Below are 25,163 nucleotides of genomic sequence, written 5' to 3'. Positions count from 1 at the left end.
TGTCTGGCAACAGTGGTGGCCAGCTGCTGCTGCTGCGCCTTCTGCTACAAACCGACATGGCTCGAGTCTTGCTCTCTTGTGTCCGCTCTTTTACCCCCAAGATCTTGCCTCTACATCTGCACAGGATCACCCCCGCCAACTGCCATGTTCCCAGACACTTAAGCACCACTTGCAGCCTGCTGTCAGGTGAGGTCACGCCATCCCGGGGTCAGAAATAATGAGAGTAGACAGGCGGGAGGGTGACGGCAGATGCCAAGGTGTGATCGTGGTCAGGGCTTTCCTTAGTAACTGCCTCAAGGCTTTTTATTCTCGGAGTCTCTGCCAGCAAGGTTCTATGTCATCAGGGTGGTTGGTGTGCTAGCTGACCTGTCAAGGTTAATTCTGCACAACCATGACGTCTGACACGACACGAGTGGTTGTGTGTCTATATTCGTCTACCACATTATTTTTAGAATTAGATGAAAAAATATATATATATATAACCATTATTCTGTGGTTTTAGTAGCAGGACTATACTCTCAGACGGCCTTGTCTGCCTGCCACAGACTCGGTGTCTGCTGCACAGAACTCGTCTTACTAGACGTATTATATGTAGTCAGTTGATGATGTGGGATGGAGACATATCTCTCATGTTCCCCTCCCTTACTGTGGGGGTAATAACATGTTCTTAACCCCATGAACATAACGGTACTATGCCTGAGTATGATGCTGCGACTCTTAGCATGATAGCGTAACCCATGAGCATGGCAGTACGACCCCTGAGGATATATATTGTAACCCGTGATTAGGTAGTACGACCCTAGAGCATGATAGTGTAAACCCATGAGCATGGCAGTACGACCCCTGAGGATATATATTGTAACCCGTGATTAGGTAGTACGACCCTAGAGCATGATAGTGTAAACCCATGAGCATGGCAGTACGACCCCTGAGGATATATATTGTAACCCATGATTAGGTAGTACGACCCTAGAGCATGATAGTGTAAACCCATGAGCATGGCAGTACGACCCCTGAGGATATATATTGTTACCCGTGAGTAGGTAGTACGACCCTAGAGCATGATAGTGTAAACCCATGAGCATGGCAGTACGACCCGAGGATTTATATTGTAACCTTTGAGCATATATATTGTAACCCGTGTGTAGGTAGTATGACTCTTGAGCATGATAGTGTAAACCCATGAGCATGGCAGTATGACCCGAGGATTTATATTGTAACCTGTGAGCAATGGCAGTACGACCCTTGAGCATATATATTGTAACCCGTGTGTAGGTAGTACGACCCTTGAGCATGATAGTGTAAACCCATGAACATGGTAGTACGACCCTTGAGCATGATAGTGTAACTCGTGAGTCGGCAGTACGACCTTAGAGCATGATAGTGTAAACCCATGAACATGGCAGTACGACCCTTGAGCATGATAGTGTACCCCGTGAGTAGGTAATACGACCCTAGACCATGACAGTGTAAACCCATGAGTACGACAGTACAACCCTTGAGCATCATAGCATAGACCCATGAGCACAGCAGTACGAAATGTGAATTTTTCAATTTCTTTCATCACCAAACAGTTCTTATCTACTAGTGGTTAGAACATTTGTGTGATTATTCATTTTGTATCATTATCTGTTAATTTACCGATGTTTCTTATGAAAGAAGTTGTAACAAGAATCAAGAAATGGCTATACTTGTGATGGGAGGTTTTAAGAAGAAATTTATTTATTGATCATATTCATATGTTTTCCCATTTAGATAGAATCAGAGTGTTCAGATCTTTTTCAGTACATAAATTCTCATTAATGGTTGTCTTGTTTTGTCACATGATTTAAGCTAATGGTGGATTACTTTTGTCATGTGAGTAACAAAGGCTTATATAATGGCCGTAAAAAAAGTACAAGCTTCCTTTTGATGATTTTCGTGTTTGAGATAACCTTCATGTGTATTGGCAGCTAACTGTTCCTTTTTGAGTGCTGTAAATCCCCTTTGTATTATCTGATCAGTATTTTTTTTTCATCCAAATCATTCTTCCTTTAGCTTCGCTTTGGGAAGTATTAGTGTGACCCAGAACGTGTAAGAAATTGAAAGTTTTTGTTTAATACGTGTAGACTAGCTTCTTCCTTGGTGAGGTAGGACCAGAAACATGAAGACTGAAAGGCAAAATCATGAAGTTATTGTAATGAGACCCCTGGATGAACATTGTTATGCAAAACTTAACCAGGATTACATAAGGTTTAGTTTGAGTTGAAGTGATAAAGGTCTTATCTCACCAGTATAATAGATATATGTATTTTCATGTATATTTTCAGCCATAAACCTTTTGATTTGTTCTCATCCTTCCTGAGATTAAAAGTTCAGTCCAATTCTTCATAAATAACCTCGGGTAGCAGGTCGGAGTTGCTTGACAAAGTTGGATTATATCATCATTGAATTTTAGTGAATTTCTGACAATGTCTGATGGTGTAGGAAAAGAGTATAAGAGTTGTATAAAAGAGGGCCCTTTTCAAATTAGTCTGTTTGTAGTTATATTGATTATTCATATTTATTTATCTATTTATTTATTATACTTTGTCGCTGTCTCCCGCGTTAGCAAAGTAGCACAAGGAAACATGCATACTGATATATCCCTGAAGTTGGCAAAGAAATGATTTTATAGAGTTTAAACTCAAACCTCCCCTTGATACCAAAATCTCTTCAATCTCCCTTTTAGTGATAATTTTACATTACTTCCTCGGTTGCATAAATCCTTGAATGTAAATGTAGCCTTCAGCAATAAGAATATTAGAAAGAATATCTTGATCAAAAACTCAACAGAATTAGATGATTTGATTCTCTATTCCAGACCGCAAGTATACCGAAAAACATGAATGGGTCGTCATGAATGGCAGCGTTGGTACCATTGGTATCACTAATTATGCTCAGGTAAGTCATAACTTTAATCCTTTTATGTTCTTGTGTACTGTTTATAGACCATCTTGAATGGGGCTGTTGTTATACTTCAGTTATGCTTCCTATAGCATAAAGGGATGCACTCCCTATATCACAAATGTCAGTTTCTTATATTCTTGTATTAGATGCAAGAAGCTGCACATAGTAATTTCCATCATATGATTGTCTGTAATTTTGATGTATGGTATGCAGAGATCTGTACATGAATTAACTTGTTTGTAATATTTGTATTTGTATGTATATGTATGTGTTTATGTTTGTGTTTGGGCGTTTATGTATATATGTATGAATGGATGGTCCATTCTTCGTCTGTTTCCTGGTGCTGCCTCGCTGGTGCGGGACGCAGCGATTGGGTATAATAAATGATAATGATAATATTAATAATATATATGGACTGAACCAGGGCATTTGAAGCATCTGGGGTAAACCATGGAAAGGTCTATGGGGCCTGGATGTGGATAGGGAGCTGTGGTGTTGATGCATTACACATGACAGCTAGAGACTGAGTGTGAACTAATGTGGCTTTTTTTGTCTGTTTTCCTGGCACTGCCTTGCTGAAGCAGGGGTGGGTAGCAATGCTATTTCCTGTATCTTGTATAAGGATGAATGTCTTTGAAGACATATTGGGCATCTTATACTGTATTGAAAATAATTCCATAATTCCAGAGAGTATCTGCACTGTATTCACTCTTGTGGTGCTATTAAAGAATGTATCTGTATTTTAGTCGTTCTTGCAGTAATTCTTTCCTTGAATTACAGGATTCACTCGGAGATATTGTGTATGCCCAGTTGCCAGAGGTGGACACAGAATATGAACAAATGGGTAAGTTTTGCTTCAGTGATTACTTTATTATGTACGTCAGTTTTACCTTAAATGATTTTTACATTAGAAAGATATCCTCAGATAATCTGTAAACAATTGGTAAATATAAGTGAAAATTTAATAAAACAAAATGGTTTTGTTTTATAAAGTTTGAGAGTTGTTTTTAGTAGGATTATAGGTTAAAAATTTATGTATCAGTCCTTAAAGTTAGGCAAATTCCTGGAGATTTTATGTGTGCAGCAAGAGGAGAAATATGCCAACACATTGAAGAGTTTGCCAATTGGAGAACATTTTTCACTTGAATACATCAGCAGTTACAAAGATGAGTTTTGCGAGCTAAGTCTTGTCAAATGTTATGTGTGACAAGGAGAGATTGTATGTTTCTGGACAGAATGTCAGCAGTCCACTTGTGGATGAGAAGTATAGTGTAAAAATAATGAAGGTTAATGGTATGTTTATTGGCAGAGGAATGTGGAGCCCTTGAGAGTGTTAAAGCAGCAAGTGAACTGTACTGTCCTGTGTCTGGCAAAGTGACGGAGATCAATTCTGCTGTTGAGGACCAGCCTGGGCTTATAAACAAATCCTGCTATGATGAAGGTATGTTTCAGCTACCTCCAGAGCTATGACATGTTTTACTCGTGATGATGATACTTATTTGACGTATAGATAATGATGTTTTATTGTTATCACTTGGTATCAGTACATGCCTACTCCATTAGAGTTATTATTATATATGGTGTATGACCTCAAGATTGGATTCATTAAGATTGATCCTGATATGTAAAAGAAACTCCCACAATCTATTGTTCTACGTGGTATATTGATATAGTCTTGGCAGTTTTGAATTTCAAAGCAGTCAGTCTTTAGGGCAAGAGAGGAATAGATGTTTATATGAAATGTGGTGCAGCTGTTTTCAGAACATGCAAAGACATCATTCTTTGACTTCTTGAAGAGCACACCATGCTTAGATCTCTCAATCACATTCTTCAATTCTATTTATCTTGTTTTACTTCTAAGACAAAGATGCAGTTCAAATCCATCTAGATTAATAAAGTCACCCAGGCCACAAAGGTCAGGTACAGTGCCAGAATATATATGTGCATCAGAAAAATACATGCCAGCAAATGAAATTTTTTACTGCAGAAATTTACTGAAGAGCATCAGTGATATCTTTTTTTGATTTTGTTAACCATGAAGTCACACACTGTAACATGTTCCAAGGGGGATCCATAATTTTTATTTAATGATATATATGAGAAAATATTAGCACTTATGTTGAAGGAAGTGACCAAATACCCCAGACAACATATTTGGGATGATCTGAGGTTCATTTAGGGTTAGTGTAAGAAAATTACAGTATGATTGTGGGTAGAGGAATATATGGTCAAGATAAGTAAGAGAGAACAATTATGATGAATTAATGGAAGTTACCACAATTGCTGTAAATGAAAGATCTTATTCAATTAACTAAATTGGAGGGGAAAGTAGACAGCATGGTTTGCTTTGATGGCATATACAGGTTGACTATGCTGTAAATGAATATGGGTTGAGAACATAATTGTGTGTGGAGGTAGTGGACAGTAACAGAGTGGTATTAGTTTTAATAGAGATGAATTATTTAATAGTGATTGCATAATTGTACGCGATGATCGTGTAGGTTGGTTATTGGAAATCTAATGTTTAGAAAGAGTTGTGTAAGGGAGAGCATTGGGAGTTGCACCAAGAGCTTTACTTATTACTAAGAATTTTTGCTTTACAGTTTGTTAGAAGTTTGCATAATGGAGTGTTTGTATCATGTTAGATGTATGCTGTGCAACCATAGTTTTTCCTCATCCAGACAAGCCATGAATAAGGGGGAAAATATGAGAATAGCTAGAGTAAGTTGTGAGAACTGTATGTGATGTGAAGAGGTTTTTAGAAACATCCAGACAAAAACATTGTTTGCACTATTTTACAATGCATGGCAGATGATTGTTTGAACAGTGTACATTGTAATATAGTTAGGTACGTGATGATGTAAACTACAAGAGAAATGAACAGACATTGAAAGAATTGTAGGGTTAGAGGTATTTCAAAAGAGTATGTTAAAGGAATGAGTGTGGAATGTATATGATGGAAAAACTCTGCTTATGAGAGTATATAGGGTTGCAAATGTTTATTATCATGGTATGAATTCATTTAGTGTGCGTATTAAAAAACAGAGAAGTGCATTATAGTAGTTAAGGGCCCCTTATTTAGTGTGCATATTGAAATATATAGAAGTGCATATGATATTATTTAAGGATTCCTTGTTAATTTTACCCACTGGATGTGTAGAATGAGTGAAGTGAAGGGCTGCTTGCTTTTCATCCATCCAATGTGTAATGGGAGAGTTAAAGAAAATAAGTAGGTTAATAGACTGGTTATCTTTAATGCATCTCATTATTTCCGTAATGTTTATTTTTTATGCATATAGATTGGTAAATTGTAGGTTCAAGTTTAGAAGCTTGTTCATGTGAAAAAATGTTTAAATTTATCTTATGTTCAGAAGGTATATAAACTAGAATATTCCTATGCATTGTGTTATATTTTAGGCACCATTAACCTACCTAAAGACAGATATTGCAGAGTTATTTTGTGTGAAAAATTGTAATAGTTTTTTATGCATATTTCAGCATTTCTTGATTTATGTGTAGGAGGTAAAGGGCACTTCATTGATTTTCAATTTTCTTGCAGGTTGGTTATTCAAGTTGGAGTTGACTGTTCCTTCAGAATTAGAAGAGTTAATGGATGAAGAAGCATATGAGAAGTTCTTGAAGGAGAATGAAGAATAGTGTTGGGGTTGATAAGAGATACATTGGCAGGTGACACACTCGTAACCCAACCAACCCTCAAGTTTTATGTTGCTCACCTAAGTATTTGTTTTACCAGACCTCCCATGGTGCACTTTTGTGTGCCACATTTCCCGTTACGAAACCAACGAGTAACTGTTGGATAATATGCCATGCTTCCGAGTTTGGTGTGGAGTCCAGTACCTCCTCCATGGCTGAAAGGGTTTACTGTGTTAATCTTGCAGCCAGGATCTGTGCTTATTCCAAACAACAGGTAAAGTGAAATACTTAGGAATTGTATTTTTAGAATTGCTGCATATCAGTTGACTGTACAAAGCCAACTTAATAATATCATGATGTGCAACTGTGTGTGTTCAGGAAGCTAAGTTTTTAAAGTGTTCAGTCCACTCAGGAGGTAAAGAGGGATCCTGTTGGCAGTTACTGCAACCCATTCTTACTGCTCGCACAGGTTTAGACATTAGATATGGTAACATTCACCTTTAGCCATCTTTAATTCTAATTTTTATCCTTTCTGTTGAATACATAGTCATCCAGACTTGTTTATATTAGTAAATCCTATATTTACTATGATATTTTTTTCCTAATTTGAATTTTATTTTCATTCGAACTTCAATATGATAGTATGGTGCAAGTGAACTTGAAGATGGTGGTATGGTGCTAGTATTTTATAGCTCTTCAAGACTTGATTTGGAAATGCTGCTGGTTCTACTGATTACATGATAATTGTGCATAATTTACACTAAACTATGAAGTATTTTTGTACAAAGTGTACTGAAAAGTAGTTAGAATGGGAGGCCATTGTAGATTGTATATAGTTGTACACTGCATTTGAGATGTTGCTACCCCTCACACTTTATGAGTAGTGTCTGGCATTATGGTATGCGTCCATTTTGTATGGAACTTGATTCTTATTCACTTGTCACAGTAAAGACAACAGCAGTTTGTGCCATTACAGGTGTCAGGCTATTTTTGTATCTGATATTATTTGAATATCAGCGAACTGGCAGCTGAATTGACAGGCGTTATTTAAGTGGAACACAATGCTGTAATATTTTTGTCCATTTCTGTATGAGACTGAACATTAAACAGTTGTAGATAATCCTTTATACCATTGTCACCTGGGGTTATTAGGATATATGTACTGATAACTTGCAGATGTAAGTGGTTCAGGTGCTGTCAGCTTGGGATATGCAACTGCTGTACAGTTCAACTCGCTTTAGGTTCGGCTTTTTGGTTTTTAAAGGATTCCTTTTACGTCTTTGTTGTAGATAAATGAAACAAGCTCAGATTTGTCACTTTTTATTTGGTTATTGACTTACAATATCGTGGATTCTTTTTCCAGGCTGAGATAGATGTTTATCACCAAGATGTTGCTTTTGGGTTGCGTGTGTTGCTGCGTATATTTTTAAGCATGTACGTTACTCTTACCTTCCAATGGGAAAATTCCAGTGTTGTGTCTCTATGTGCCCATGTTGGTGCTTGTTTCGTTATGTCGTGTTAATGACGTGATGTCATTGTGTAAATGATAAAGTACTTACTGGTTGTTAACTATTCTTTGTTTCTAGTTTTTGTTACATATCATTTGTGGGGGAATTTAGAAGTAGTATCCCCTTGGTTTGGTATAAACACTCAATGACTTTTGATGACTTGGCTCAATAGTGTGTATTAGAGGAACTAATCTACAACGCTGCAGCTCCATGTACAGTTAATTGATAAGATATAATGCACCTCTTACCTGTGAATGTTTGTGGCAAGTTGTAATTGTTGTCAAGGCTTTATGTTTTGGGATGATAACTTTTATTACAATTATTTAATTCCTTAAGGTATTTGTTATATTTGTTTATTAACATTATATGTTTATAAAAAAGTAGATATGCAAAAAAGTTTTTGATTATTCATGAGGATTGAATGTTATATGCTGTTCATGTTAGTTGCTTTCAGCTCATATTCATTTGGACCATCTTCACAATGCTTATTCTGTTACACCATCATGTGCTGAATTGTACATCAGGGGTGGGGTGTATTTTGTATTGGCATTTACTAACGTAAAGACAGCACAAGATTTTTTTTCATTGTCAATTATTTTTGTGTTCATTGTAGCAGAATAAGCATAGGAAAATATGATTCAACCATTCCAAATAAGTGTGGTGTGTAGCCATCACAGTCTTACCTTTTAGGGCATGAAAGTGGTCATTCTTAACACTGCATGTGACCTAGACTTGAAGTTAACTGGTTAGGATTGGCTATAGGCTTCCTCCTTAACCCATATTTTTAATTTCATTCAGTTGTTGTCCGCTGGTGTGAAGTATTATATAACTGCTATTTAACTCGTATTTTTTGACTTCACAAGTGACAATGTGGAAAAATGCTTTGAAACGAGCTTTTCTGCAAATAGTAGATGGAAAAATGCTTTGATACATGAGCTTTTCTGCAAATAGTAAAAGCAGTCAGACATTACTTTCTTCACACAATAGAATTTATTTCATGCTTGTAAGCTGTTTCCTGTGTTAGTGTGGTAGCATCAGGAATATACAAAAACATGGCACTCATTTTCTTACAAGTAGATATTGATATATAACGAAAGGATCAAGCAGCTGAAGTAATACTGAAAAAGTAACTACATAGGCAAATAGTGGGTTGACTCAAGTTTTGAAGTGATTTCTAAAAATCATTAAATCATCTTTGTACAGATTACCGATCTTGCCTTTTTAAATCTTAAGTTACTGGGTTAGACTAGACATCTAACATACATCACATGCCCATCATCCATTGTATATTGTCACATTTCCGTCTAGCTTTCTCTCGTGTATTCAGTACTTGACTGTGGTGAAAACTTAGTCTGTGACTGGAATCTTTTATACCTCCTATGATAATAGATATGTGGGAGGAGGAGTATAAGTAGCAGGTGCAAAGTTATGGTAAAGGAGTACTGTGTTTGAGCCAATTTCATGTTGAGGAACATAAAGAGATATGCTAAGACATTCAGGCTTGAAAGGTGTGCAGGAGTCATCTTGAGATATGTAAGGTATAGATAGAAAGTCATTGAGTGTGAAGGCATTGTTGAAATTTAAGAATGAGAGTTCAACAGGAATAGCTGCAGTTAGAAGTAGCCAACATTAGGGAGGAGTGTTAAGTAGAAGTAACCAGTAGGAACAGTAGATAGGAGTCTTTGCAAACACTGCGCTAGAGTTGCCATCTGCCAGTGGCTTTATAAGGGTGAGGCACTAAAGACTAATAAGCGGCACTTTAGTTCATTAGGTATGGGAACTATTGCCGTGGCCACCCCCTTTAGGGAGTTCCAGAAGGGAACAGGTGTCAGAGATGTAGAGATAGAAGTAGCCATATACTCAGCTTCACATGAAAGGTTGTGCTAGGAATTAACTTGTTCTTTGAATAAGGGCAGCTCATCGCAGTGTCCCATTGTTAGTGTCAAGGCTATACTTGGATTAATTGGGAACATTACAGCATTAACTTGTCAAGATATGCATTCCTACAGTATTAGCTGTTAATGTAGCAAATAGTTCTGTATTATCAATCAGTCCTGCAGTATTTCTCCCCAGCAACTGGTGTTTGTGATGTAGAATTGTAATGTAGACTTCCAGCATGTTTGCTATGAATCATGAAGTAATAGATAATAAGACACAGGTGACAATAACAATATGAGGATAAATTATTGAAAGACTTTTAATACTTTGACTAGGTGTTCACAGGCAAAACATGCACCTACAACTTGTTTAAGTAGTGACATCTCATGTCTTTATAAAAAAATACATAAATTTATTTGAAAAATGCAACAGGACATAACAAATATAGCATTTGATTTACTTCACATAATTTAACTAGCTAAAGAAAAGAAACATTTGGAAAATTTTTTGTATGAATGGGAGATTCACATCTAATTTGATGTGTCAAGGAAAAACCAAACAGGAATGTGCCCAGCTGTAATTGACATTTCTGGTTATGATGACAGTATATGCAGTTCTTTCATCATTCCTATATGTAAGATTATAACAGCAGATCGGATGTGAATGACCCATTCAATCAAGCATTTTCAAATACAACTTGTCTAATCACAGATTTGATATAAAAACATCTATGTTACAGGGATGACTGACGTACACGTTAGGGTAAATCTGGTCTGATATGGCTCAATTACAAATGCCCGGAATTGTTTCATCTCAACCAATATCATGAATGTTGTGAAATGCAATGTTTGTCCTTAGTTATTACAGTTGAAGATTGCTACTGGTTACCTTTAAGGGCTTAAAGCATGATGACCCATTGCTGGGTGTTCTGTCACAGCTTCTTAGAAATACATATTTACACCAAATACACCAGTTCCTGCAACTTGAAGCAGGATGATCTGTGTAGAACATCCAAAAGTGAAGTTTGGCCTTGCATCTCACAAAATTCTACGTACATAAATATTAAAATGCTGATTAAAAAAGAATAAATATATTATATATAACATATAAACAACATGTATATATTATGAACATCAACTATACCACTGTGGGAATATCTGTACACATAGTGCACAGACAGGTGTGCATACAATCTACATTCATACATCAAGTTCTTCACTCACTCAGTTCAGGAATTCAAAACCATTCCCACCACATGTAAACATTTTCTTGAAATTACCAAGAGGCTATTGGTATTCTTACCCCAGTTCACAGAATTTATGCTAAGTCTTGTGTGAAGGAAAACTGAGACTAACACTCATGCTTCATAGAGGAAAAGTATTCTAGCTCATTGTAATGAGACAGAAGTTAGGACATGACTGCTTTGACAGTAGGAATAAAACTTATTATGCCAGCTTCAAAATACTTTTCAATCTTTTTTTTTTTTTAAGTACTCATTTTGCTTTTGGCATTCGTGTAGCAATGAGACCTGGGGCATTATATTGTTTTGAGAGTGATGTAACTTGTCTTCGATTAAACATTTGTCTGTGTTATTGCCACATATCAGGGGCATGGCGCATGGGTCATGTGCAGTCATGATGTGAACATATCAGTTCATTTTAATGTTCACTTCTTTGTGTAAAGTATTACCAACTAATCAGGAAAGATCTTTGTGCAGTCTTAGCTTCATACCCTTTTAGGTACTAAAGACTGCAAGAAAAAGAAATTTGTACTTCAAAGTCCTAAAAAATTTCTCAATTTTTTTATAACAACAGCAAAATGCTTTACTGGAAGTAATATTTCTTCTTGTAAATGTAACATTCTTTTTTTCTGATGTTTGTTTTCATCAGAAAGTTCTGGAGTTATTTTCTTGAGCTTTTTTAATTCTGATCTTGTAGCAGTTGTGGTGTCTATGGAGGTCCTGTGTGGTACTCGTCCATTTGCATCTTTCCCAGTGTTGGTTGACCAGTGTTACCCACTTGAGGATTTGCTTGTAGCTCCTCTTGGGTCTGCAAAGCTCTGTAGAATCAATACACGTAGTTGTGAATATGTCGATTGCTCCCTCAAGTTTAGAGCACGCTTTGGATCCAGTCCAGGTAATGCTGGATGTGAGTGTAGACTCCCGGCTGACGTGGCTTGCCACAACTTTTACCCCAGGACACCAGCCCAAGCAGCATGTACGTTCCTGTTGTGCATAAATCAGAGTATGAGAATAGTAAAACATTTTTCTAGTTTTCCAAAAGAAGGAACAGAGAAGGGGGCCAAGGGAGGATATTCCCTCTGAGGCCCAGTTCTCTGTTCTTAATGCTACCTCGTTAATGTGGGAAATGCAAAGATGTATGAAAAAAGTAGAAAGATTTTTATCTGACAAGCTTCATCGTATGCCACATTTCACATAAAGGTCATTGATACCATTGAAATAATAATGGATTTTTATACCTACAGACAATTAAATGGCATTTCTTTTTTCAGAAATGACTTTACCATAAAAAACTATTTTGCCTCACATTTTAGAGTTTTGATAACGATTATAGATTTTATGAGCATTAAACTGTCAGGAAGGATGTTTGACCCTTAGGGAGATGTTCATTTTTCTGATTGGCTTTACAGACACAAATGCCATTAAGATGAGCTCCCAATTTCACATTTAAACTCCAGAAAGTTCAAACTCACCATTGATATTACAGGCAAGAGGACCCCCTGAGTCCCCATTGCATGCATCCCTCTTCCCATCTAAGTGGCCAGCACAGATCATGCCTGGGGCATAGCCACGGGAGCCATGGAGCTCCTTGCACTCGCTGTCGGATAAAAGGATGACCTCAGTGCTGTGGAGCACCTGCGACTTTGAATAGTAGTTGTCAGCTGTGGAAGGAGAAGCTAGTTACAGTAATTTACTAATGAGCAGATTGAGGCATGTTCTTCAGGGGTAACTGTTTGCATACTTAAGAAGAAGTTGCATATGTATACCTGTGGAGGAGCAGGTGAATTTCCTTGAGTGAAAGAGATATATACGGGTGTGTGAGTGTACTTTTGAGAAGTGGACACACACAATTTGTCTGGAGGAGTACCTACCTACTTACATACATAAGAGTACCTAGAAGGAGATTTTACCTTTACGTAGGGATTGCATGAAGCACTCACATTGAGAGGTGGCTATGTATGGAGGTATTTAGTATCTTTTTAAGGAATAAATGTGTAAACCAAGGAAAGCTAAAGATGTATGGACATTAATCAGAGGTAGTGTTACAAAAACGGATTAAAATGACATATTGGAGCATGTGTAGACAAGAGATAGGATCATATTATAAAGGCTAAAGCTAGGAACATGAAGATACAAGAGACCAGAACATTTATTGGAAAGTAGAGAAAGTTCATGAGGAGATAGAAGATTAAAACATCAGTGCTTTCAACAGGTTTTGCCATTGACAGAGTAATGTATAGCACTCATCATAGAACTTGTTTGTTTAATGGCTAGAAAAAGATTGGAACATGAGGAAATAAGGTAGATTCTGAACAGGAATACATATGAATGGGGGCGAGACAAGAGTATGAAGTAGGTCTAAGTAAAAAGAAATAAATATAGGGTTGAAAAAAAGATCAGAACATGAGTTGGAGATTAGGTCATGAGTGTAATATATGAGGTAGGTATGCTATGTTTATGAATTAGAAGTGATCGAGGAACTTGAAGTAGTGGTATACAATTAAATAGAGTGTGAGGAAAAGATAGCAGTTTTGAATAAGCATTAAGAAAGCTGATACTCACGGTCAGTAAGGCCCCAGCCTGACACCTGACACTTGGTGCCTGGGGTGTAGGAAGTACCAGGAGAGGGTAGGCAGGCAGGTGACACAAACCTCGACATTTGGAAGCCCTTGCCTCGCTGAGCCTTCACCTTGACCACAGCCACATCGTTGTTATAGGCCCCACCTGCAAGAGAGATGTTGTCGGTTAAATCCTTTGTGATGAATCAAACTGACATTAGTCAGCACACAAAATGGAGATATTTTTGGATGTTAAAATCGCATCAACTTGATTAAGTTTTCTTTCTGAACGAGAACTGAAAACAATTTCATTAAACATCTTAACAGTAGGGTCTTTTCACCTAATGCATGAGGGACACAGTAGAAATTCTAACATTAGCACAGATTCATTAGTCATGTAAAGTTGAATTACACAGCATTTCTTGTTCCAGTCTGTTCAGCACCTTCTTCACGATGTAATACAAAGTCTCCAACACCTGTGTTACCCTCTCACACACTCCTCCAGTCAACAGAATGCTTTTCCACTTAGTTTCCTGTACTCTACAGTGATGAAACTGAGATTTCACTTTGATTAATACTCAGCTTTAAAATGGGTTTGAGGAAGATGTTTCATGACCAGGGTACGAGACCAAACATAACCTCTAATAATATATTTTTTCTAAGAAATATAACTATTCAAGAGTTTAAAATTCACAACCCTACTATTGTCGAGAAGTGATCTACTTACTGAGCCATTGGGTACTTTTGTAAACTCTTATATAATGCATAGTTTTGGAGTTCTAAAGGATCATAATAGATATAGTTTTTTCAGTGCTGCCTCACCCCGTTGGGGATCCAGTCTACCCAGTTCCCCACCACTCACCTACTGCGAAGAAGGGATGCATGGTCCAGTCCTCAATCTCAAACATTTGCTCATCCTGATCCTGCTGGCCCAAGTTGTGGTCCCCAACCTGTAGGAAACAAAGGTATCATTTGCATGTTGTCAAGATGGTAATGATAATAGTCATCACTATACCTCACATACCCTATCCTCACATCCACTTTGTGTCATACACTCAGTACCATGCAATGACACTTGCTTTTATACTACCAAATGCTCGGTCAAGCAGTCACTTTCAACAGTGACAGTCTGAACCACAGGCAATGGGCCGTGCGCTCAAGAATACCTGTTCCTGAGTATGTTCGGTTAGTAGTGGTGAGTATCAATTGATGAATAAGACGAACTCAACCCACTGACCGCATAATTAGTAAAGAGGCTCACCCTTCATAAGGAAGACAATGGATACACTGAATAAATATCTTTACAGAGACACAACAGAAATATGCAGCTCCTTGTATGGCATTCTTAGCCTACAAAGGATTAAATTGACCAAAAGAATTTACATAGGGTCTACACATTCATCATTTCTGCAACCCCTTCTAATTGGACACACCCATGCTTTATTCTCCCTTGAATTGCCAACTTTGGCTCTGGGCACCAAAATGCTCCTCAGAGCCTGACCTAGAGTATGAGACAACAAAGACAAGTGTCTCAAGCTCAGTAAGTTACAATTGCCACTCTGACCATTCTCGTAACTACAGGCATCTGTTGCCTCCCACATGCAGGACAGACAACGATAAAAGTTCAACCATCGTAAACATCACTTCGGAAGAGCATACCATAGCCACTCACTCTGTACGTTTTAATACACAAATGTTTTATCTTATTTTTTTGTACTGGAAGAAATCTAGTAGAATTGTAGTAATGTTAAAAAAAAAGTAATAAGATCATATGGCACCTTGTGAAAGTGACAGAAACAGAATACTTATTGTTGATAAAATAGAACAAGATATAATGCCAATACAGAGGATCAACACAAACTGGAAGAACTTTAGGACAACAAGCAGGGAAAAGTAGCATATCAGTACTAGAACATTACAGCAGCATAAAACAACACATGAAAACTAAGATATCAGCACCATAAGAGATAGGACACAAGACAGCACCATAACACAGGTACATCTCAATTATAATCCAGAGAAGGATTATATCATAAATTAGTAATACAGAAGAATTTGCATATTTGCTGTAATATGAGATCAGAAGATTTTTAGGGATTGGAATCAGTAGTTGTAGTTGTAGTGGTAGAGACTGAGGTAGTAGATGTCGAAGTAGAGAGAGACAACTTGAAACAGTATGTGTAATGTTAGAGATAGAATGACCTTGAAGCTGTAGATGTAATGATGGTGACCATACGTCAGTAGTTATGGTGGTAGAAAGAAGACGTACCTTGAGTCTGTAGTCATGTCGGGAAAGGCCAGGCCGCTGTAGACAGTGGGCTGCGGTGAGGACGTGGTTGTCTGAGATAATGGCGCCACCACAGTGATGAGAGAAGCCTTCATCTCGCTTGTACATCTCTATCTCTACCTGGAGAAGACGACACTCATATACCCATGGCTTTACTTGGGACCTGCCTTATGATGACAAGTTCGTGCACACAACAGCTAGTCAGAACTGTGGGGTTCTAGTGAAATGAGGGTTCTGGTGGCAAGTAATGATGGAGGTTAAGATGCTGGTTGGTGTCAGGTGGTCCAAGGGTTGTGCGAGGTGGTGATGAGAGGCAGGGTCATACTGTGTGATATGAATGGATACTTGATTTGTCTGATGAGCCATGATATGTGACCCTAACTAGGGATGAGGCTGGTTCAGGTATATGTTTAGGGATTCAGTGGGGAGGGAAGTGATCTGGTTGATTCTATGAAGTGTTTGGTGGACACCTGCTGGTTCTGAGGGGGGTTTCGTGGGTGTTGATGAGCTGTGGTTGGTCTTGTACAGTTCTGACGAACATCAGTGGGAGGTGAGGGGTCCTGGCGGGTATTAGAGGAAGTATTATGTGGGTTATGTTTGTGTCTCGTGGTTTTGCTGTGTGTGTTAACGGTTGTATTGACCAGTTATGATAATTACCTGCCATGGGTTGGCCCCGTAGGAGGCAGCAGCCCCACCCACGATCCTGGGCGTAACGACCCGTCCACACGAGTGATGCATCTTTGTGGCCACTTTGCCACTGTCCCGCTGCTGGTGCTGGCTAGGTGGCTCAGACCCCGCCACCTCCAGCGTCGACGGGAACTTGGGGAAGCCTCCATGACGGAACTCAGCCCGACGTGCCGCCGTACCTGTCAATACCAGGAAATTATTCCCTCGCTCGCCGTTGTAGTCGTTGTGTTACGTCATCGGCACAGATTAGGGTCGTGATGTACGCTTGGCCCACATTCCTCACCACAAACAGGACGTCATTATACCTCCGCGTCCATCTAAATCTCCCATATACATTATCAAGATCTATATACACTATAAAGTTGCCCCGAGGGTGGGTCAGTGCAGGAGGTCAGCTGGCCAACCACACGGTCAAGCCTACCTCGGCCACGTGACTATGTTTACAAACACAGCTGGACCGCCACCACCGCTGGTGAGTGAAGGGGAAAGTAGCCGGCGCCCCACCAACCAACACGCCCTCCATCTCCTCCATTTATATTTAGTTACGTGATGGTTTATTTCACGGTCAGTAGGACGATAGCCGGATGTGTGTGTCCGTGCGTGCACGTATGAAATGTTCCTGTCTACATGAAGCATCGCAAAAATTTCGGTACCAATCCGGTTTTTTTTGGGGTAACGCTTTTGTTTTTTTTAGCTTTATTGACCAAAGAGAAGAATGAGGAAGGTGACACAGACACACAGTGGCGACTACAAGTTGGTGGACGGTTCAGCGAGGTGTGTGGAGGTCCTCCCCGCTGGCAGGGCGACGCCATCACACTTTTTTTGTTTTTGCGCGGGAAATTGGCGCATCCGCGAGATGGCGTCTGATGATAGAGGTGAACTATGCCAGAAACGAGTCGTAATGCGCAGTTAGGGAGTCTCGCGCTCTATAGCGGGGAAAAAAAAATGTGTGTGTGTGTGTGGCCGCGTTGTGGCACCGTGGTTGGGTGGGTCCACCAACATGAGCTGGGCCAACATTCCCCCCGTCTCCTCCTCCACGAGAAAGGTTAGCTCCTGCGTCACACACACACACACACACACACACACACACACACACACACACACACACACACACACACACACAACTCCCAAACTTTATTTAGAACGATTGTAATACTTTCACTAGAGGAATATCTCCCATGATAGATTCGTAAGACACAGTTCTCACACTAGTCATAACATGGATGATATTCATACTCAACACGATCGAGTTTCTGTTTGAGAATTTTTGATTTGTGATGGAAAATATAAAGGTTCAATATATATATCAGAATCTGAGCCATTGTAGATTCGACTTAGAACGGAAGTGGCAAGTCTGATGTATGTTTACATCAACAACACTGGTTGTAGATGAAATTCACCTCGTCAACCATCACATGTATAGCTATATATCACCGACGTGACAAGAAAATATGTATACAAATGTTTATATTGAAACTTTTTTCTCAGTTTATATATTGAGTGATGGTAGGGCTGGCCTAGCCTTAGATCAGGTGTTGGATGAAGCAACATCCGGTGACCCAACCATGTGGGTCACTAGGTTGACCTCTCTCTCTCTCTCTCTCTCTCTCTCTCTCTCTCTCTCTCCGTCTGGGTCAGTCTTCCGGTGTGTTTGTTAGCCCATCAAGTGACCACCCGCCTCACATTTTTCCAGTCGGTCACCACAATCCATCCTCAACTTGACCCGTTCTCATCTTACTAGAACTTTCGTCTTCTCCCAACTCGTGAAGGACATCTACCATACCCCATTCCCGTTTTCTTTCTCTCTCTGGTATGTTCAGTTGCCTCCCACTCTTATTTTCTTCTTGACTTTCTCTTTTCACTGTATTACTCGTCATCACCGGACGGTTCCAATATTCTCTGAGCAACAATTATGAAAATAATCTTTAAGATAAATCAAAGTCTTTAATATCATTATTTTCCACAAGTATTCGTCATTTAAGTATTTTCTTGACTCGTTTCCTGTAAAAATCGATCGACTTCTGTCTCTTGTTACATAGAAAACCTCTTTGTGTCGGCATGTAAGGAAAGGATGCAACTATTTTCCATATCAAATGCATTTTTTTTTTCTTTTACAATTTAAAACCGAAAATGATTTCCTCCATGACTGACAGATGGTCGAGTTCGCTGGTGTGGCCATCTTGGCCCGGGGCCGTGCCGGGAAACTCGTTTTTGTGCAGGATGAAGGAGAAATGTCTCACCCCAGACTAGGCCCCGCTCCTGCTGCTGCTGCTGCTGGTGATGGTGAGGGAAAAAATAACCAAGCTAAAACTAGATGCGGAAATGTTGACACTTAACTTCCCTGACCCAGAACCAGTCAAGTGTACACTACAGGTCTTAACGGTAAAACCCGTGCATTCTGTAACTACCCTTGTGAACGACCCTTACCTACGCTGGTCGTGGCCCTTGACCTGACTGACCCATGAGGAGGGCTGTTAAACCCAACGGTCATTACGTCTGTGTTGTAACTATCAGTGGCTACGTAATACATTACTAGGGAGGGGATCAGCACCTATTACGTTTTCTTTCAAATACACACACTATTTACGTCATTGTTGTCTAAGGTCATTTCATATTGTCGTATTTGTTTACATCTCGTATAACCCAACTGTTGCTCAGTTTATTTCCTATGTTTGACCTTAATATCTACAGTTCTCAAGAAACTCTCAATATTTACGTCATTATTCATATTCAGAAGCCAAGCCACACGTCATAGTGTAGCCCAGTGACGACCCACACGACCATTTCACATTGTGGTTCAGCCAGTCTGCCGTCTGGCAGATGGTAGACTTAATTAGACCTCGTTAGTGCACTGTTCCATCATAATTAGATGACAAAACTTAATAATAAATCGTCACTTGTTTTGATTATAATGAGACCTGAGGGGAGGGTCAACACTTAGGTTGGGTGTGGGCCTACTGCCTTGTCCTGGATTCGAACCAGGGCAGGCACATGAACGTGATTCATGGTCAGCAACGCCAAACACTGCACCACAGAAGCGCACAACCTCTTAACTTTTTTGTTTACAAACATAAACGACGTCAAAGTTGAATGGGTTGTTAAGTGGAGACTTTCCATTACTAGGAAAATTGTGACAGGCGAAGCGGGTATTATTATGGGTCACGCACTCGCTGGCATTTAAAAAAAATCAGGAACATTATTACTGGCTCATTACAGGTCAACCATTGTAAACTAGCGGTCTCTGAGGTGTGTGTGTGTGTGTGACAACACGTAACATTGTTGGACAATCTTGTAAACTCGGTACTAAACGTTCATACAAGGATGCCTGTAATTCCCACCAAACAATCGATGGTAGTTAACTACCTCATTAAACAACAAAGACATGCCATGATGAAATAGACAAATTAAAGTACAAGAACAACAGGAGGAGGCGAGAAACCACCAGTTCTACAGCCAATCATATTTCTGACATTTTCTTATATAGTTAATTGTTAATTGTATTACAACACGCAATCCTGCTATACGTTAAGACTTGCGACGCTGCTATACGTCAAGACTTGCGATCCTGCTATACGTCAAGACTTGCGATCCTGCTATACGTTAAGACTTGCGACGCTGCTATACGTCAAGACTTGCGATCCTGCTATACGTCAAGACTTGCGATCCTGCTATACGTCAAGACTTGCGATCCTGCTATACGTCAAGACTTGCGATCCTGCTATACTTCACGACTTGCGATCCTGCTATACTTCAAGACTTGCGATCCTGCTATACTTCAAGACTTGCGATCCTGCTATACTTCAAGACTTGCGATCCTGCTATACTTCAAGACTTGCGATCCTGCTATACGTCAAGACTTGCGATCCTGCCATACTTCAAGACTTGCGATCCTGCTATACGTCAAGACTTGCGATCCTGCTATACGTCAAGACTTGCGATCCTGCTATACTTCAAGACTTGCGATCCTGCTATACTTCAAGACTTGCGATCCTGCTATACTTCAAGACTTGCGATCCTGCTATACGTCAAGACTTGCGATCCTGCTATACGTCAAGACTTGCGATCCTGCTATACGTCAAGACTTGCGATACTGCTATACGTAGTCGCTAACCTACCCTGATGTCATGTTACATTTCTCGGTTTATATAGATTTGTATGAGTGAGAGACTGCGTCATGCACCATCATATCTGCTACACATTTCTCGGTTTATATAGATTTGTATGAGGGAGAGACTGCGTCATGCACCATCATATCTACTACAGCTGACCCTTGGTTAGGTTGGTAGTCAACATTCTATATAAATCCCTCTATATAAATCCCTCCAAGTTTCATGCATGTAATGTGACCATGAAGGTTACAATACAGGAGGCGAGGAACCTTGTGGTTACCAATGGATCAACTTCTGTTTTCATGTCAGGAAGTGAGAAGCAAGATCGAATAAATTTCTATTAATATTCTAGTTTCCCTAAAATGGTTATGGTTCAGTTTGGAACACTTCATCAGTGTGTGTGTGAGGCACATGGCCGCTGGTTTACACACCTAACCCAGCTCAGGGTAGCCAGGCTTGGTTTATCATAAATAATAACAACCATAAAACTGTTTTATGGTCGTAAATAAACAGCTGGTGCCATCCTAAACCAGTGTTGACATTCAACAATGGAGGCAACACCACACATTCACGCCACAAACACCTCCTTCACCTCAAATTTACAACAGCTTGTCAATATAAAGTAAAACGTTTAAAATAATACCAAACATTATTGGTTACGAAGACAGCAGACTCGTCCACACTAACTCTTACATGTGGCATTTAAAGTTAATGAATATATTATATACACAAAACTTATCTTTTATTATAGGTCAAGTAACTTCTTCTGGCTTAAAAAGTTGTGTGGAAGTTATTAATAATTTTCTATTTATACTCATTCAGTCTGTGCCTGTCGTACATACTGCTTACAAAACATATAATTTATGTGATAATAAGAACACGTAAGTAATGATAATATAATTACATATTATAATTAATAACTTCAGATGTATATGGCATAATACGATGCCTTAATTAAATCTGTCTAATTGGCCACATGATTTGACAATTATTTAGAAATTTGTAAAATATAAGTTTATAAAGTGTATGTTGACAATATATAACTTGTAGCAATGATAAGTTTAATGTCAACATGGAAGCAATATGGTTTCATAGATTGAATGACCAATAGTTAATTAGTTTTAATAAATTTTGAACGTGTGTATAAACTTTGATGATTTCACGATAAAACACTAAACAGGTGTTGTTAATATAGTTGTTAGTGAGAGGATAATGGCTGGTTACTTTCTCCTACAACTGGGTTGTAGAACCAACAGGTAAATACATTGTTTGACCATATTGTGTACAGATGTATGTCATGTTATCTGGTGAAATTTTATGGTCAACACAAGCAGAGAAGATCCAGGTTTTCCTTAGCCCTCCAGAGAGACATGGTTAAACATGAACCTCAGATAATTGTATTCTACAACCCTCAGTCACGTACTAAAGAAATTAATTTTATTTATTCAACAAAGTGAACGTAGACGAAAGAAAAATATCCAGGAACATCTGTCCATTTAAATGTCTCGTGTTCAATTCCTATGTTTTTCTTCCGTCATTTTAGAAAGCATAAAAGTCGTTGTCCAATCATTACTGTAGTTCATACATTAGCTCATACAATGATGTATTTGCTGGAGGTCAGCACATGGCAGCTAACGGCAGGAAAACAATATTATGAGGGAAGAAGAGACGAGGGTTGCCCACCTACCTACCCTAGTGAGGTGTGTGAACAGTGTAGACCAGTCATTACAAGTTGTATGTAGTGGTTATACATCTACAGGTTATACATCTACAAGTCAAATAAATGATGAAGACAAGTGAGCCTCTCGGTGCGCACGAGATGAATACCAACAAGGAAGAAAACGTAATGTTTACATGTGGACATTACTTGACACCAAGAACTGGCCATGTTGACACACACATACAACCTCACATGCTGACAACAACCCAGCCAGCCACCACAACATGCCACATATGTTCACAACATTGCATGATACGCCCCCCCCCCAGCCATGACTGGCCACATATAGTGTGGCCCGGCCATGACTGGCCACATATAGTGTGGCCTCGGCCATGACTGGCCACATATAGTGTGCCCCCAGCCATGACTGGCCACATATAGTGTGCCCCCGGCCATGACTGGCCACATATAGTGTGGGCCCGGCCATGACTGGCCACATATAGTGTGGGCCCGGCCATGACTGGCCACATATAGTGTGGCCCCGGCCATGACTGGCCACATATAGTGTGGCCCCGGCCATGACTGGCCACATATAGTGTGGACCCGGCCATGACTGGCCACATATAGTGTGGCCCCGGCCATGACTGGCCACATATAGTGTGGACCCGGCCATGACTGGCCACATATAGTGTGGCCCCGGCCATGACTGGCCACATATAGTGTGGCCCCGGCCATGACTGGCCACATATAGTCTGGCCCAGCCATGACTGGCCACATATAGTGTGCCCCAGCCATGACTGGCCACATATAGTGTGGCCCCGGCCATGACTGGCCACATATTGATACAACTGGTGGAGAAGAAGAGAAAAATAATGAATTAATGTAATGTTTGGTATAATGCATTTATCTTCACCACACACCAGAAGAATGTGAGAATTGGGAAGAGAAATTAAAGAGAAACTTCAGAAAATTTGATTTATATATATATATATTTCATACTATTCGCCATTTCCCACGTTAGCGAGGTAGCGTTAAGAACAGAGGACTGGGCCTTTGAGGGAATATCCTCACCTGGCTCCCTTCTCTGTTCCTTCTTTTGGAAAATTAAAATATATATATATATATATATATATATATATATATATATATATATATATATATATATATATATAGGGGATTAAGAATACTTGCCACGTATTCCCTGCGTGTCGTAGAAGGTGACTAAAAGGGGAGGGAGCGGGGGGCTGGAAATCCTCCCCTCTCGTTTATTTTTATTTTAATTTTCCAAAGGAAGGAACAGAGAAGGGAGCCAGGTGAGGATATTCCCTCAAAGGCCCAGTCCTCTGTTCTTAACGCTGCCTAGCTAACGCGGGAAATGGCGAATAGTTTAAAAGAAAAAAAAAATATATATATATATATATATATATATATATATATATATATATATATATATATATATATATATATATATATATATATTTCTCATTTGATACGCATTTGTATTTCGTTATCAGTTCACACTAACAGATGATTAGAAAATTTGACCTTTGACCTGGAAGGAAGGACGGAGTAGATAATGGTAGAAGAAGGTAGTGAAGGAAGGACGGAGTAGATAATGGCAGAAGAAGGTAGTGAAGGAAGGACGGAGTAGATAATGGTAGAAGAAGGTAGTGAAGGAAGGACGGAGTAGATAATGGTAGAAGAAGGTAGTGAAGGAAGGACGGAGTAGATAATGGTAGAAGAAGGTAGTGAAGGAAGGACGGAGTAGATAATGGTAGAAGAAGGTAGTGAAGGAAGGACGGAGTAGATAATAGGTTGTATGGGGTGATGATAGACTATTTAACGATAGATAAAGTAGTTCCAGATATATTATTAGTTAAGTAAACCCCCACAGTACAGTGGTGGCGCTACCTGACCCCTGGCGGATCGTGGTAAAACTTCACAACTTTCCTGTTGTTATTTACTTTATTGTTGTAATATTAGTTATGATTTACAACTCAGGTTGTGACGACAGTCCTGTGAATTGTTTATGCAAAATTATTTTACAAACGTAGACTGAAAGTATTGGTAAATAGCGACGCTAGACGTGAATTTAATATAGTCATGTTTACCCCATCATTACACATGTTTACCCTATCATAACATGCATGTTTACCCCATCATTACATACATGTTTACCCCATCATTACACATGTTTACCCCATCATTACACATGTTTACCCCATCATTACATGCATGTTTACCCCATCATTACACATGTTTACCCCATCATTACACATGTTTACCCCATCATTACATACATGTTTACCCCATCATTACATACATGTTTACCCCATCATTACACATGTTTACCCCATCATTACACATGTTTACCCCATCATTACATGCATGTTTACCCCATCATTACATACATGTTTACCCCATCATTACACATGTTTACCCCATCATTACATACATGTTTACCCCATCATTACATACATGTTTACCCCATCATTACATACATGTTTACCCCATCATTACACATGTTTACCCCATCATTACATGCATGTTTACCCCATCATTACATACATGTTTACCCCATCATTACACATGTTTACCCCATCATTACATACATGTTTACCCCATCATTACATACATGTTTACCCCATCATTAC

At 39.2% G+C, this 25,163-nt stretch overlaps 2 protein-coding genes across 2 annotated transcripts in view; one reads left to right on the top strand and one right to left on the bottom strand.

Moving 5' to 3' along the window:
- ppl (glycine cleavage system H protein, mitochondrial) lies at positions 1-7,702 on the top strand. The gene is made up of 5 exons (XM_071696890.1): positions 1-186; positions 2,843-2,922; positions 3,709-3,772; positions 4,238-4,369; positions 6,488-7,702. Exons 1-5 carry the CDS (start codon positions 57-59, stop codon positions 6,583-6,585), a joined length of 504 nt encoding a protein of 167 aa, XP_071552991.1. The 5' UTR covers positions 1-56; the 3' UTR covers positions 6,586-7,702.
- A 2,567-nt stretch (positions 7,703-10,269) lies between these two features.
- LOC139767471 (serine protease 33-like) overlaps positions 10,270-25,163 on the bottom strand; it is a 21,515-nt gene continuing 6,621 nt past the window's right edge. The window contains exons 2-7 of the mRNA XM_071696887.1: positions 16,711-16,919; positions 16,036-16,173; positions 14,629-14,716; positions 13,771-13,932; positions 12,681-12,869; positions 10,270-12,192 (exon numbers count right to left, since the gene is read on the bottom strand). Coding sequence (XP_071552988.1) covers positions 12,077-12,192; positions 12,681-12,869; positions 13,771-13,932; positions 14,629-14,716; positions 16,036-16,173; positions 16,711-16,919 — 902 coding nt within the window. The 3' untranslated portion in view covers positions 10,270-12,076. The remainder of the gene's footprint in view (positions 12,193-12,680; positions 12,870-13,770; positions 13,933-14,628; positions 14,717-16,035; positions 16,174-16,710; positions 16,920-25,163) is intronic.

The sequence above is a fragment of the Panulirus ornatus genome, chromosome 61, assembly GCF_036320965.1.
Source record: "Panulirus ornatus isolate Po-2019 chromosome 61, ASM3632096v1, whole genome shotgun sequence".
Lineage (NCBI taxonomy): Eukaryota > Metazoa > Arthropoda > Malacostraca > Decapoda > Palinuridae > Panulirus > Panulirus ornatus.
The sequence above is the reverse complement of the archived record's forward strand: the minus strand, read 5'-3'. Positions and strand labels throughout refer to the sequence as shown.

Coding starts and splice junctions, on each gene's coding strand:
- ppl (XM_071696890.1), top strand. CDS start 57: ATGGCTCGAGTCTTGCTCTCTTGTGTCCGCTCTTTTACCCCCAAGATC. Junction 2,923..3,708: donor GTATCACTAATTATGCTCAG/GTAAGTCATAAC, acceptor CTTGAATTACAG/GATTCACTCGGAGATATTGT. Junction 4,370..6,487: donor CAAATCCTGCTATGATGAAG/GTATGTTTCAGC, acceptor ATTTTCTTGCAG/GTTGGTTATTCAAGTTGGAG.